The sequence below is a fragment of the Electrona antarctica genome (assembly GCF_951216825.1).
Source record: "Electrona antarctica genome assembly, contig: scaffold_158, whole genome shotgun sequence".
NCBI classification, from domain to species: domain Eukaryota; kingdom Metazoa; phylum Chordata; class Actinopteri; order Myctophiformes; family Myctophidae; genus Electrona; species Electrona antarctica.
Genome location: NW_027637821.1, coordinates 205,451 through 220,579, shown reverse-complemented (window position 1 = coordinate 220,579; position 15,129 = coordinate 205,451). Strand labels below are relative to the sequence as shown.

At 44.0% G+C, this 15,129-nt stretch overlaps 2 protein-coding genes across 2 annotated transcripts; both read right to left on the bottom strand.

Moving 5' to 3' along the window:
- Positions 1-6,816: 6,816 nt before the first annotated feature.
- LOC306918636 (dynein regulatory complex subunit 4-like) lies at positions 6,817-7,923 on the bottom strand (the record flags this gene model as incomplete). The annotated part of the gene is made up of 1 exon (XM_079531527.1): positions 6,817-7,923. The coding sequence occupies one exon, from the start codon at positions 7,921-7,923 to the stop codon at positions 6,817-6,819; it is 1,107 nt and encodes a 368-aa protein (XP_079387653.1).
- A 1,160-nt stretch (positions 7,924-9,083) lies between these two features.
- LOC306918628 (uncharacterized protein) lies at positions 9,084-13,173 on the bottom strand. The gene is made up of 5 exons (XM_079531518.1): positions 13,054-13,173; positions 12,103-12,402; positions 10,323-10,361; positions 10,146-10,233; positions 9,084-9,243 (listed from the first exon to the last, which is right to left on the bottom strand). Exons 1-5 carry the CDS (start codon positions 13,115-13,117, stop codon positions 9,198-9,200), a joined length of 537 nt encoding a protein of 178 aa, XP_079387644.1. The 5' UTR covers positions 13,118-13,173; the 3' UTR covers positions 9,084-9,197.
- Between the last annotated feature and the right edge of the window lie 1,956 nt (positions 13,174-15,129).

Sequence of the window (15,129 nt, the reverse complement as noted above, 5' to 3'; positions counted from 1 at the left end):
AGGATTCCAATTCAAAAATAGCAAAAACATTCAGGTTTTCAATTCAAATATAGCAAAAATAGCCAATCTACAAGCTCAAAATGCGTCGCATTGAGACGTGTTTTGAGCTTGTAGATCGGCTCTGGAGTGAGTGTGGAAATATTGTGGCCCTCTCCATCGTCAAAGTTGCCCAACCCTGATTTAGTACATGGTGAAAGAAATGCAAATGCCACTCCTTTCCATACCATGCCGGAAGGCAACATTCAGGAAAAATTCATTTTTTTCCCTGAACTTGAACTCAGCATTTTGCGTTGAACAAAATTTGTTTAGAAATCCATGTCGCTACACCGCATCTCCACTAGCTAAAGAGCGATTGGTTGCACCCCGAAAATAGCAGATCTACAAGCTCGCTATTTTTGTCCAAAAGTGCCCTCTTATACGGGATTTCAGCCTCTGCCTCTCTAACACTCTCTGCACGTCCCTTTACCACTCGGTACTAAAACGTTTCTACTCTCCTTCACAGACAGAAGGCAGATGAGGCTGACGTGATCGGGAAAGGACTCACCTGTCGCTGCCGACCTGCACATTCCTGACATCATCATCATCATCAATGTCGCCAAGGTAACGCCACACCGTACTCACTGCAGTTTACATCAACCCAGGATCCTTTGAAACCTTTTGATCCTGTCAAAATGAATAATTTAATATTTAATTAGTGGTTTTTTAGCGGGTTTTAATTTTTTCACAGAATCAAATACTTTATGGTCACGATTCACCAGAATCCTGGATGGCTTGATTATATAGGCTTACAATCATTGATATAATTTTTTTTTTGTAATTCTCTTTGGGGGAAAAATGAATGGCCGATTTTTTTCAGTGGAACCAGAAAACCACACCCACTGCTATGCCCAGTGTTCTTGAAGCACTCTATAGGGCTATGGGGAGGGGTCACCAATTTCATCCAATCAGGAAAATTATCTAAATTAAACTACCAAAATAATGATGATGATGATGATGATGATAATAATGAAACCTGCAGATTGTAAAGTGGGTGAAACATGCTGTGTTGGTTACTGTGTGGATCATGGATGTGAACACTTTTGTTTTGCCGCTGAAGAGCTCTGCACAGGATGGGCCACCCTGACCGTCCCGTCACCCCCACAGCGCTGCGGGTGGACAGACGCTTGGATCCCTACATCCCAGACGGTATATATACCACTGTGTAGAGTCAGACCATAGGGATACTTTTACATCAGTGTTTTCTAACCACCTGAAGTTCTGGACGGGAACCCCTTTTGGTGTTTTAACTAAAGCATTATGTTATACTGAAAAATAGCAGATCTACAAGATGCATTTCCAACTTGCATCGTTCCAACAGCGGTGCCTCTATCGCTGTAGAGGCTCCAACGGGCACCGCTCTAGTATGATGTAAATTCTCCATTCATTATCAATGGGAATGTAATATTTGTGTAAGACGAAAGTCGACACTATAGCTGAATATAGGAGGGGAGATAAATAGTTGGAGAATGCTGTAATCTATAAGTCAATTCATGAGCTGTGCTTTACCAGTGAACACAGTGCAGTACAGTGTGCCACCTTGTGGACATTGTGTGTATCACCAGTGTTTGTCTGATAATCTGTCTCTTCCCGCGTGCACAGATGATCTGAACATTGACAGATAGTATGTTTACTTTAAAATAATGTGTTATCAAAGTAGTGCCCCCCCCCCCCCCCCCCGCCACATATTTTATTCATGTTCTTACCTGTATGACCACAGAGCACCTATCTATAACACCCCTGTACCGCTTATTTTTTCCCCCCTATTTTTGAGGGCTGTTCAGCTTTGAGATTTTGTGTAAACACAAACATTGTCACAAACTTTGAATGCCATTGACAATGAATGGTACGTTTTGAGTGTTTGTGTAAACACAAACATTGAAGACAAAAGTGAGGACACAATTTCGCAAATTGTGATTGGCCGGAATGAGATGATGTATGATGATGATAAGAGCGCCCCTCACTTCACATGGGTGTGATTTGTTTATGCGTTTGTCTCTTCCTCCTCCACAGAAGAGCTGAACAACGCTTTAGGCTCCATCAGAGTCCTGGGCAGCATCGAACTGATCGAACACGAACTCAAACCCCACCTGAACACGGTGTTGTCTATCATACAGGAGAAAAGTAAGTCTATAAACTTTAGCACAGTGTTGTCTATGGCGCGATTCATACTCCTATTTTAGAGCCGAATAAAAGTCGGTTCGGCTCTGTAGAGCCTACAATGTGACGTCATTTGAGGTTCGGGGGGCGGGTACCGTCCTAAAGTCGTCTCTTCGGTGCTACTGAAAATTTCTGACGAGCTAAAATCATTTCGGCACTACAGCGGTAAAATAGGAGTATGAATCGGCCCTTTCTGTCATACAGGAGAAAAGTATAAGATCCCATTGTATTCACCTGGACACATGGTGTTGTCTATCATACAAGTGAACAGTGTTTTTCAACCAAGGTTCATGTTTTAGGTTCTTATTAGAGAGAAGGTAAAAGATGAGTAGCCTATATATTTTTGAGTGGTGCAAACCACTCCAACAACTGGCTTTGTACCCGTGTACCCGTGTTTGTTCGTACCAAAACAACGAGCATGGTTGCTATGGTTAGCAACCAAAAAAACGAGCATGGTTGCTATGGTTAGTATGTGACGTCACTGACATAATGTACAGTAACTATAACAATAAATGTGTAGTTGCACCACTCAGTTCACACGGGTGTGATTTTTTTAATTTACTGCTTTCTTTCATTTTAGCGATTTTAGCTATTTTTGACAGGGGGGCGGGGGCATTCGAACATGGGGCTAAATATGTATTTTTTTCACACAGTTTTATGGCGATAATTTACTATAGTCCTACTAGACCTGGGTAAATTACATTTGGCTACAAAAGATCACAGGATCTATTCAATGTGATGGAGGAGGTGACAAACTGACATTGAGCCTATAACGCACAGTATGGCAGCCCCCTAGTAGTCAGTTCTATGTTCAGACACACGGAAATCAACTCCTGTGGCCAGATGTAATTTACTCAGGTCTAGTAGAACAATAGTAAATAATAATAATAAAGAAATCGCCATAAAATTGTGTAAAAAAAAATACATATTTAGCCCCATGTTCGAATGCCCCCGCCCCCTGTCAAAATTACCTAAAATCGCTAAAATGAAAGAAAGCAGCAAATTACAAAAATAATAATACTCATCTATTACGTTCTCTAATAACAACCTAAAACATGAACCGTGGTTGAAAAAAAAACAAAGTTGTCCTTTAAACTCCTTCTCCTGGGGCAATTTTCCTCCCCAAAACATTTATAAAAAATAAATTAAAAGGGTCTGCTTATTTGATTTATCTGTAGGGGCTTTATTGATTAAGTTGTTTAGTCTGTTACTATATTGGCAATTAGTTAACAAAAAGGCGGAGCCTGTATTCTGGAGGCAAACATTTGACTAAAGATAGCAATGATCTACGTTGTGATCTACAAGCTCACAACAATGCAAGTTATGAGCTTATATGGGCTTTAAGCCCATATAAGCAAGGTGTATTAGAGACACCTGGGGCCATTCTAGTAGGGCTTTTTTTGTGTGCAGTTTTTAAGTTTCTCGATTCAATATTTATTTGATTTATTTGATTCAGTTGATCAGACCGACAGTGCATAAGCCCATCCAGCACGTCAGACCCATTGAAAACACATGTCCCTGGTTCTGGTGACTGATACTGTACCTTTTTCATGCATTTTAAATTTGAATTGTTTAAATTTTTTGTTGAACTGAAAAAAGAAGTCATTATTATTATAAAAAAAATCACACCCGTGTGAAGTGAGGGGCGCTCTTATCATCATCACACATCATCTCATGAACAACTTATGTGATTGGTTAGCCGATTTGCTCGTCTACATACGACGTAAAGTTTCCCTTCATTGTCAATGGCATTTAATGTTTGTGTTGCCACAAATTTACATCATATTTGAGGCACATATGACCTAATTTCTCCTTTCAATGTCAATGGCAAATATGAGACGTGTGAGGACTAAAGCTGCCCCTCAACAAGTATAGTTCATACTTCCTAATATATTATATATTTCAGTAGTTGCCTTGTTTTTATTTTGTTTTATTTTTTATTTTTTTCATTATGTTATACTTTAGCTATTGAAAAATAGCAGATCTACAAGCTCATAGCGCCAAGTGCCGCACTACGAGCTTTGTAGATCTGCAATTTTTTGAAAAATCTTGACAATGTTGCGCAAATCTTTGAATATATATTCTTTCAGGACGTTTTTAGCTTAAATCTACATTTTCAGATGGGGGCGGGGGGGGGGGGGGGGGGGGGGGTAGGCGGCCAATTACATATATTTCTGGGGGTCCTTGACACGAAAATGTTTGATGTGTAATGTGTAAGCAAGCAAAAAAAAGATCATATTTACACAACACTGCAGAACAAGGTGGATCGTCTCATAAGAACCTAAACCACTGGCTCTCAACCTCGTCGGCCGGTGCCCTCTGGTGGCTCGTGAGGATATCGCAAGCGAGCACACCCCCAAAACACCCAGATTGTAATAATTAGGGGTGCACGATTAATAAATCATGACCGATATCCGATCTCCGATTATTTGCAGGGTCATATCTGCCGATATCGATACCGCTTCGATATGCTACCGATTTATATTGTGCACCGCTAATATTAATTAATAATAATACATCAATATTAAAATAAATAATGTGGGGGGAAAATGTTATGGCACTATTCCTTTACAATGTTCCTGAATAGGAACTTGATGTTAGTTCCATTGATCCTAAACATGCTCTGAATGTCTCCCACCCGACCGCTTAACAAGGCAGCTAAATGTTAAGCTAAATGTTCATCTAAATTGCATTCATTGCATGGTCTTAACAGGTCTGACATCTAAATGACATTCTTAAAATTGTCGAGACAAAACAAATCAAAGTAAGAAAAAAGAACAAGTCGAGAACGAGCATAAAGCGGTTCAAGGAGAAGAATCTAGATGTTCCGGGAGGGAGGGGCAAACCCAACAGGCTGTCCAACCACAAAAAACAAATGGAAGGACTTTAAGCATCTCTTCTATATAGTAAACGAGCATCTAACAATAATACACGTGGACTCCGGCGGCCGCGGCCTGGCTCCTCCTTTGTCTGACCAGAAGTTCACCATGATGACCACTGTCTGGCCTTTGCTTGAAGTCCATGTGAGGTAGCTCACATTAAGGTAGCTCTCCACCACACCGATTGCATTTATATAGCGCTTCTATCGTGCATTACATTCACACATTCATACACCGATGGTGGAGGAAACCACGCAAGGCACCCACCAACCAACCTGCACATCGGGAGCAATTAGGGGTCTTGCTCAAGGACACTAACTCAGGGGGAGCCTGGGATCGAACTGGTCCACCACACGGTTTCCCAATCGGCTGTTCTACCGGCCCCTCTATCACTGAGCTACTGCTGCTGTCGGTGTCGGAATGTGTCAGTTTCCGGGAATCTGGTGTTGAATGGGCGGTGGGTGCACCGTCGAGTCGGATCGCAAGTTGGAGGGAACCGTTGAAAGCCGTCTGGTAGCAGCGCGTTTGTTGTTGGAAAAAGTCATTAGGCCATAAGCTACAGTATATTTATATTGATATCGCCTCAGTCACCCATGTCCTCAAAACCCCAGGTTTGGACGCTGATGACCTCAATACCTACTGGCTGAACCTGGCTCTATAGTTCCTCCCCAGTTATTCCCCAGCCCCAATCAGCCTCAGGGCTCTGTGCTTGGACCCCTCCGGTTAGTATCTCCCAATCTTCCAGCCATCTGCAACCCGTCATGCTTGGATTCCACCCTGTCCTTCCAGTCACATTTAAAATCCATCGCCAAAAACACCTTCGACCACCTTGAAATGAAACATATCCAGACTCCGGCCCTCACTCTCAGACTCCGGAAACTTCTTTGGCAACAGAGCCTTCATTGCGGCGGCCGCCATCCTCGGGAACTTTGACCCGACATAGACTTGAAACGCCGCCGACGCTGAACTCATTCGATTCCGCCACAAAAAGGCATCTGCTCAAACCTAGGCTTTGAACTGCTATAGTTTTGTATTGTTTTCTTTGTTTTACTGTAATAAAAGCGTCTTCTTGCGTTTCTTGAACGGCGCTAACATTATTATTGTGATTATATTGTGATTATTATTGTTTTCATTATTATAATTTTATTATTAGTAGTAGTAGTAATATTAATGTTAAGAAATGGTATGGTCCACTTCAGTCTTCAGTGCATGGATATGGGCAATATTATTTTTTGAATATTACAGACAGGAAGGATATATACATACTTTAAACCCTGACCTGTTGTTTTTAACTCATTTGGTCCGAGGATCCGATTGTTAATTAGGAGGGGTGTGTGTGTGTGTGTGTGTGTGTGTGTGTGTGTGTGTGTGTGTGTGTGTGTGTGTGTGTGTGTGTGTGTGTGTGTGTGTGTGTGTGTGTGTGTGTGTGTGTGTGTGTGTGTGTGTGTGTGCGGTCAAACCCAAGGCCCCAGTGAGGCTCTTCAACGTTGAAGCACTGGGCCCTAGTGGTAAGAGGAGGGACTACAGGCGGACCCGTGAATTCATCACCGGGAAACCCCGTGCAGCTGGGCTTTAACATTGAGCGCTCGGTTGCACTTCCGCATTTGACCACCAAAATGTGGTGGTCAAATGCGGAAGTAGACGTTCTGAGACGGTTCTTCCGGGTGCTTCAAAATGCCACTGGGGGGGGGGGGGGGGGAAGCTTCACGCCAGTTCAGTCTCTATCCTTCTTTATACTGAGTCAAACCTCCCCAATCATTTGAACCATGCCCGGGGGCGATACGATGGGGGACGACGCCGCGTTCCCCGTTCCCATCTTGACGGGGCCGCTCAGACACAGGACCTTCTGCATCTCCTGGAGGGCCAGCATGTACTTCTTGTCCAGCTCCGCCTTCTCCACCTTGGCCACGTTGTACACCTGCAGCAGCTCCTGGTGCGCCGCCTCGATCCTTGTGGCATCCTTGGCGCTGGCCCGGATGCGCGCGCGCAGCGTCGCCATCTTGGCCATCTCGTTCTCGTAGTCGCGCACCTGCTGCTGGAACGAGCGGTCATCCGCGTCCGCCTTGGCCTGCAGCTTGCGGAGCTCTGCCGCGAACCCCTTGTTCTGCTCCACCACCTCGGCCATCTTCTCCTCGCGCTGCTTCGCCACGCCCCGCAGATGGTCCACCTGCTCCTTCAGCTGGTGCACCGTCTGGTGCTTGACGATGTTGTACTGGGCCCGGATCTCCCGGAACTCCCCAAGCAGGAGGGAGATGCGGAAGTTGAACTGCTCCTCCTGCCACCTGACCTCCCTCCGCCTGCGGAGGTCCTGCAGCCGCTCCCGCGTCAGCTCCTTCACCTTGTACCTGTCGTCTGTGTCGCGGACCCGCTCGGCGTACCGCCGCCGCAGCTCGGCCTTCTCCTCCTCGTGCTTGCGGTGCAGCTCGCTCTCCAGCGCCTCGCAGGCGAGGTGCTGCTCCCTGCGCTCCTCCTTCAGCTCCCGGATGCAGCCGCGCAGCTGGGTCTCCAGCTCGTCGTGCTCGCGCTGCATGTGCTCGCCGGTCCGTGCGCACCGTGCCCTCTCCTCGGCGACGGTGGCCTGGTGGTCGGCATTCAGTTGGTCGATGCGCACGTTGTACTCGTCGATGAGCGCCTTGTGGTCCAGCTCGGCCTCCTCCAGCTCAGCCTCCTTGGTCCTCAGGGCGTCCTTGGAGACCTGCCTCCTGGCCTGGGCCAGGCCATCGGCCGAGCGGTCCCGGCCCAGCTGCACTAAGTTCCTCAGCTTCTTTGTCGTGTGCAGCTGAACCTCGAGTTCCGTGATCTGTTGCTCGACTGGTTTGGGAGGCGGCCCCTTCTTTTTGGGTGACATTGTGAAATATAGCTTCCAACTACTATTACTATTACTATTATTATATTAGTATATATTATTAGCATATTGTGATTGGAGCCTGGTCCGGCCCCGCCCGTGATTGTCCTTGCCACAGTCGATAGAAATGTTTGCGGGTGAGGGCCGACATCAGATCTCTCTTTCTCAAAATTACACTTCTGGAGAGGTGTCGGCACTATGAAAAAAACCCGGGAATCTGGCCGTCGCGCAAAAAGTCTGCGGAGGTGGAGCTTCTTTTCCATCCACCAGCTGTCTAAAAACTCGGAATTTAAGCTGCGCAGAGCTTAAGAACCAGCACCACCAGTGGGCTCTGTTATTTATGCTCCCCTTGGGGTTTTATTGTATATCTATCTCCCTGCTCTTAATGTTTTATGATGGTGTTTAATTGCGCCGAGCAGGGAGAAAATGCAGTAGAGCCGAACGCCAAGTCAAATATCATATGCACACTATTCTCATTCTCATTCTACAATAAATATTGGTTAAATCTATTTGTGAGTGCCTTTATTGTTTTGTTTTGTTTTTTGTATTTTGTTTTAATCTGTGTATGTGTGTGCTATCCTATTCTCTATATACATTTTGTGCATATATAATCTATCCTTGCATCTGTTTGCTGTCTCTGGACGGGGGGAGGGGGGTGCGGTACAGGGGAGGGGGAAAAAAACGGAACTGTTTTGACTGAATTGCCTGTCTGTATTAACCTGTAAAAAAGAATAAAAGTAAACACAAAATCTATTCGTGAGTTGTCTGACTGAATTATGGTCATTGTAGGAATTCAACAATCCAGTCACACACACACACACAGACTTGGTTATTCTTCTGTCCATAGAGTGCAAATTTCTACTTGTGCTACTGCTATATCTACAAATACTATTAGCATTGAGTGACTGCAGTTTCTTCCAGTGGTGAAATGCAGTCTTTAATGCTAAACACAGATGCAGAGAAAGGGAGAAGAGAAATGAACACACAGCGACAGTAGACCTAACTTCTGAATGAGATATTAATGTGATGCTGAACTAGAGATCACACATAACATAAACACAACAAAGTCCAGTATAACTGCATTCATATTCACCTCCCGGTCAAATAGCATGGGGTTGGGGGTTCAATGTTGTCAGAGACGAAAGGCGTCTTTGTCCCAGAAATAAACGAGGGAGAAAAACGGGCTGAACACGTCGTCATTCAAAATGGAGCATGATTGCCTAGAAGGTACACCAATGGACAGACAGATGGACAGAGTAGTCTGGTGTTTAACTGTCTTATAACTCTTGGGGAATCTGTTTCATTTCGCCGTCATTGGTTGACCTATACAGGAGAGGTTAAAACATGATCATCAGGTATTATTTCTAATATAAGGAGGAAGAACTTTTTCCAAAAAGTGTACAGTATTTGTTAAAATCATGCTTTTATGTGGACACGCCCACCAGTTCATTAAGTATGCCTGGTTTGACTGGTGGGTGGTGATGGGTGGTGATCCACCTGAACTGAAGCCGCACCCACAGCTGTAGTTGTATGATAAAGGGGGAGGGGTTAAGGGAGGGGCTGATAGTGTGATATCATTATATTACTGTTCATTTCATTGGCCCGTTTGACTGTCAAGGGTTCAGCCTCCAGGAAGAAACCCTAAATACAAAGTGAATACACCATTGCACATAAAAACGACTCCAGGGTGTCTAATGAAGTACTGTCACCTCATAGACACATGAAAAACTGGAAAAATACAAAAATTGTGGCACTCCATCTTTAAACAACAGTCAGTAGGCCTATACTGTCATGTTCAGATGCAGAAAGGCAAAAATAAATCCAAAATAAAGTTTAATTTAATAACTTTATGTCCAACCCACATGGTCTTCTTCATCAGGGTCCAGTGTTTCTCAAACGTTTCAGGCCGGGTTCCCTCCAAAGTAATTATATTTGAACTGGGGGGTCGACCTCCAACCCTGACAAGCTCGCAGTTGGAATTGTAGGAGTTGAGGCATTACATTTACTTTGACTCAGTTCCACATAATTATATATTGTGAAAATAGCCGATCTACAAGCTCACAACGCCTTGCATTGGGGTTGGAGGTTATTTTCACAATGGTTATTTTACAATTTGGCCAATGTTTGACCAGTTTTACTTTTTATATATAGTTTGTTCATTATGTTTGATGCAGTAATGGTCCCTTTTACATTTCATTTAAAGGTCTTAAAATTCTGATTATTACCTTGTTTCTTTTTTTCTATGTCTGAAGACTAATCCAACTGCGATGGTTGTGATGATTACAGCAACACCAATGGAAATAACCATGATAACTGGTGAGGAAAGATGAGAGTTATATGTCCTACAATGATACACTCATGGATCAAACAGGCATGCACTTGATTAAAATAAAATAACTTACTGCAACCTCTCTGATCTGCTTCACATGTCTCATACAGATCTGCAAAACAAAATAATACTAATTAATTAGTAACATATCTACCTATCTACTGTACATAATCAATGAAGGTCAATGACCCCCCCCCCCCCCCCATACTGGGGGGGGGGGGGGGGGGGGGGGGGGTCATATACTTTCTTTATATGATGATTTCCTGTTTTTCATAGACGTATATATGTATTTAAATGTTCTGATGAATTGAAAGTGGAGGACCCTGATGTAAACACGTCATGGTTTCGTCCTCGTGGCAGTTTTTGTATTGACTTGTGCTTTCATTTGAAATGCACCCATTCTGTATACTGTGAATAACATTTTCAATCAATCAATCAATGATATAGACTATACGTTGAATAGAAGAAGGGAGCGCTGCCGTGGTCCTTTGTTTGTTGAACTGAATGCAGGTGCTCGTTGGCGAGGTTAAAACATGAAAATAAAGAAGAGGATCCAAGGCACTCTGTTCCAGTGAGGTGAAAAAAGCCTTTATTATAAGTTTAAGTCATGGCAAAGAGCATTACAAAAAGGGAGGACCAATGCGCTTCGGCGTAATGATATAGACTCATTTAAATATACTACGTAATTTGCTCGGGAAAACAATAGTCGAGTACAGCGTCGATATGATTGGACATGCTTATGTGCGTTCTCTCAGTATTTCCCTTTGTCTTAAGCACTATGCAAACACTGCTGTGGGATCCGACATTCAGGAAACCGGGTTCAAATCCGGGGTAGAGGGGGAAAGTTACATAGTGCTGCGTTAAATCCATCTCTCACCAGGCACGTGCAGAGAGTGTTAGAGAGCACCCGTTTCGAATGGGATCAGTGTATTGAAACGGGGAAAATCAGGTGCAATCAGGCCTTTCAATAGACTGAGTAGACGTCTACCCGTCTACTCAGGTGCTCAGTAGGTTGATTCCTTCCGATTGTGTGATCTGTGCAGTTTAATGCATCGCATGCAGCTACTGGAGCGGTGCCGTGTCGTTAGTCAGAAGGTTCCTTGTTCCGAAATTACTATCCCTATCTCTAATCCTAACCTAAACATAACCGCAAGCACGGGAGCAGTGCATCTCTAATCCTAACCTAAACATAACCGCAAGCACGGGAGCAGTGCATGTTCGATGTTACGGCTGCATTGAAAGGAATGATCACCTACTGAGCTCCAGTAGCTGCATGCGATGCATTAAACTGCACAGATCAACCGACACAATCGGAAGGAATCAACCTACTGAGCACCTGAGTAGACGGGTAGACGTCTACTCAGTCTATTGAAAGGCCTGATTGCACCTGATTTTCCCCGTTTCAATACACTGATCCCATTCGAAACGGGAGTAGAGAGGCAGGGGCTGAAATCCTGTAAGAGGGCACTTTTGGACAAAAATTGCGAAAATAGCAGATCTACAAGCTCACAATGCGTCGCACTGCGATGCGTTGAGAGCTTGTATATCAGCTATTTTCGGGGCGCAACCCTGCAATCTTTAGCTACTGGAGATGCGGTGTACGACATGGATTTCGAAACAAATTTGTTCAACGCAAAATGCTACGTTCCAAGTTCAGGAGACTTCGGAAAAAAGCAATTGTCCTGAATGCCGCCTTCCGGTATGGCATGGAAAGGAGTGGCATTTTGCATTTCTTTCACCATAGTAAATGCTGCATTCGTGGTCTGGAGAGGGGCAGTTGTTTTACAGACGGGTAAAAGGGCAGGGGCTGAAGCCCCCTTTGATGTCTGTGTGTGCACGTCCCTGTCTCTCACCTTGTCTGTCAGAGTAAATGACACGGGTCACCTCCTTCACCAGGCCAGAGGAGAGAGTGACCACACAGTGGACCTGTGTAGTGTTGCTGCTACAGAAGCCGTCCAGTGTGACAGTGCTGCTCACTGTGACGGTACCGTCGGCGTTGACTGAGTGGACGCTGCTGTAGCTTGAAGAGCCTAAATGTGTGCACGGAACCTCCAGAGTTACTGTCAGAGCGGGACGGGACACCGCCGAGCAGGACACAACCGTCAGCTCTGTGCCGTTGGGGCGCGTGACGAGTAATGTGGGCTCTGGTTGCTCTGGAAAACAAAAAAAACATATATATATTTTTTCTTTTAGGTTGTATGACCTCAATTACACCCAAAAAACCTGAACTTTGAACATTCAGTGGATTTTCTCTGGTCTGGAGTTTTCTCTGGGGGTTGGAAGCCTTTTGAGCTGCAATGAAAACAGGCAAAACTGTGAAAACAGTGACATCTGCTGGCAAATCCCATTGCCATCTATGGGATTTGCAGGCTGTGACAGCACAAACCGCAAAAAACTCTGAGCACTTGTTTGAGCCAGAAAACCCCAGACCATGCACATACTACTGCATGTTAAAAGTTCAGTTTTTTTGGGTGCAATTGAGCTCAGTAAACTTAACAAATTAAGAAAAATTACAAACACTTTTTTTTAATGTCATAATCCCTTTAATTGTTTTGGAGGCAAGCAACCTCAGACAGGTGTGTGTAGTTGCTAATAAAATGTCTTGACACACAGCGCGGCTGAGGTGACATCATGCAGTGTTGTGTTTTTGGCAGCAAACTCATTTCAGTCCCTTGAATAGCCGCAATTTGCAACTCTAGATTTTTTTATAATGGGATGAATCTAGAGTTGCAATACCCTCCATTCACTCCCCACTCATCATTTTGCGTTTGCGATCTCCTTGTCTTAAACGACGTTAAACTCACCAACATTGCAGCTGTAGTCCAAGCTTGAATTATTCTCTTTCAATCTGCAAAGCTTGTTTTTCATAAAAATCCCCCGTAGACATGTTATGAGCTACTTTCTGTCAAGAAATTCTGTGCAAGTGATTCTTTTTCTAAGTGCTGGAGTTTGGAAGCGCTCGTCGTAAGTCACTGAACGTCCCTGCATGCATCTGTTTCGCATTTGCACATAATGCAGGAGGCAGCAGCGCGACCCCTTAATACAAACGAGCGCTTCCAAACTCCAACATTTCTTCTTCTTCTACGACATGACATGCACAGCATGTAGATGCAAACATTTTACCAAAGTAAAATAAAGTAAAACGAATACCTCGTTGGCTGCGTGCAAATAACAAAGAAGGGAATCTCTTCAGTCTTAGGTCCTTATAACCTTTCTTATGACAGTCTCTTGTAACTTAGTCTCTTTGTGTGACCAGTGCAAACGGAGCTGCTGCACCCTGCTGCTGCTTGCTGCTTGTGGCTTGATTGCTTACACAAAAAACCTGTGTACCCAATTTACATGAGCAGACCAAAGGAGACACGGAACATGACTTTGACTCTTCAAAATAAAAGCATTACAACTTGAAAAATAATGTTTTAAACGTAAATGTGACTTAATTATGAACTTCTTCATTATGAACTTGTACCTTTTAGGAATAAAGCAAACTATATCACCTATAGTGGCAACAGTTACAATATGAATGTGTTTAAATGCCAGTGTAGCTGGTTCACACACACACACACACACAATGCAGCAGGCATTAGACAACCTGACAGCCACCAACCTGGCAACCATGAATGAGCCAATCAGCTGCCAGTCTCTGGTGTGTGTGTGTGAGAGAGAGAGTCCTCACAAGTACTGTTAAACAAAATCTACCCTAACGTCAGTAAAAAGTACATTAAAACAGTTTTTCCTTTCCAAAACAAACACAACGTACATTATGACAATATTTCACCCTTTGCATTGGTAAAATAGACTTTATTTTTTTTTGTCTTCCCTTCCAAAAAAACAAAAAGATAAAATTACCCCAAATCCATGGTTAAGAGTATTCCACGATGGCTCAGTGGTTCTGGCAGTTGCTGATGGTGTGAGAGGACGCTGGTTCGAGACAAGTCAAGATTCGTGACCTCGGACCAAGGACTAAGGATCCAGAATAAATAAATCCAAATAAATCACTCTTTACCTTTTGGTCAAGTAAATGTACCATTGGAATGTATTTTGGCGGACATAATCCAAGATAATCCACTGTCAACTTGTAACAGTCAGCAGTGCCAGTTGGTGCCACAGGGTGGTGCACTGCTCCCTTTTGTTTTGCTTTGTGTAGAAGATCTGACGTCAATTCCACCTCTTGCTATAGATAGACATGACATGACGTGATGTGTGTCAAACAATTGTCACACATGGATGGATGATTAGCCGTGTTTATTTATTTATTTCCGGGGGGAATGAATGAATGAAACCCGGATTAATTTCTACTTGCAAAAAAACGATTTCAACCTTACTACTACTTTTTACTACTAGGATTTATCAGAGGAAATCATGTAAAATAAATTATATATTTTTTTTTTGCACATTTATAATAATTATTAAAATAATAATAATAAATTAATAATTTACATTTGGGGGACCTCTTTCACAATAATAAGGATAAATCCAAATAAATCACACTTTACCTTTTAGTCAAAGGACTGAGATAAATCAAAAATAAATCACACTTTCCCTTTTAGTCAACAAGTCAAAAGTCAAGACAAGGACTAAGGATAAATCAATCCCGGCCCCTCCATAGGGCCGGGGGTCCGCCGGGGGTCCACGGAGGGGGTCCGCCGGGGGTCCGCGGAGGGGGTCCGCGGGGGTCCCCGGCCCTATCTCGGCCGTCCCTTGTCCGTTTCGGACGGGGGGAATCTCGTTCGAACCGGGCCGCCGTCCCGGACGCGCTCCCGGGGCTCTCGCGGTGGCAATAGTTGGAAATGACACGTCCACCAAGGGGAAACCTTGACCAGGCTATGGTGAGTATGCCAGTATGGCCACTATATGCGTGTACTATGTTGGCAGCAGTGCTC

What these genes read in the sequence shown, in the direction of transcription:
- LOC306918628 (XM_079531518.1), bottom strand. Translation starts at nt 13,117, where the DNA reads ATGAAAAACAAGCTTTGCAGATTGAAAGAGAATAATTCAAGCTTGGAC. An exon ending in GGACTACAGCTGCAATGTTG is followed by an intron (nt 12,403 to 13,053) that starts GTGAGTTTAACG and finishes TTTGTTTTCCAG; the next exon opens with AGCAACCAGAGCCCACATTA. An exon ending in CATAGAAAAAAAGAAACAAG is followed by an intron (nt 9,244 to 10,145) that starts GTAATAATCAGA and finishes TCTCCTGTATAG; the next exon opens with GTCAACCAATGACGGCGAAA.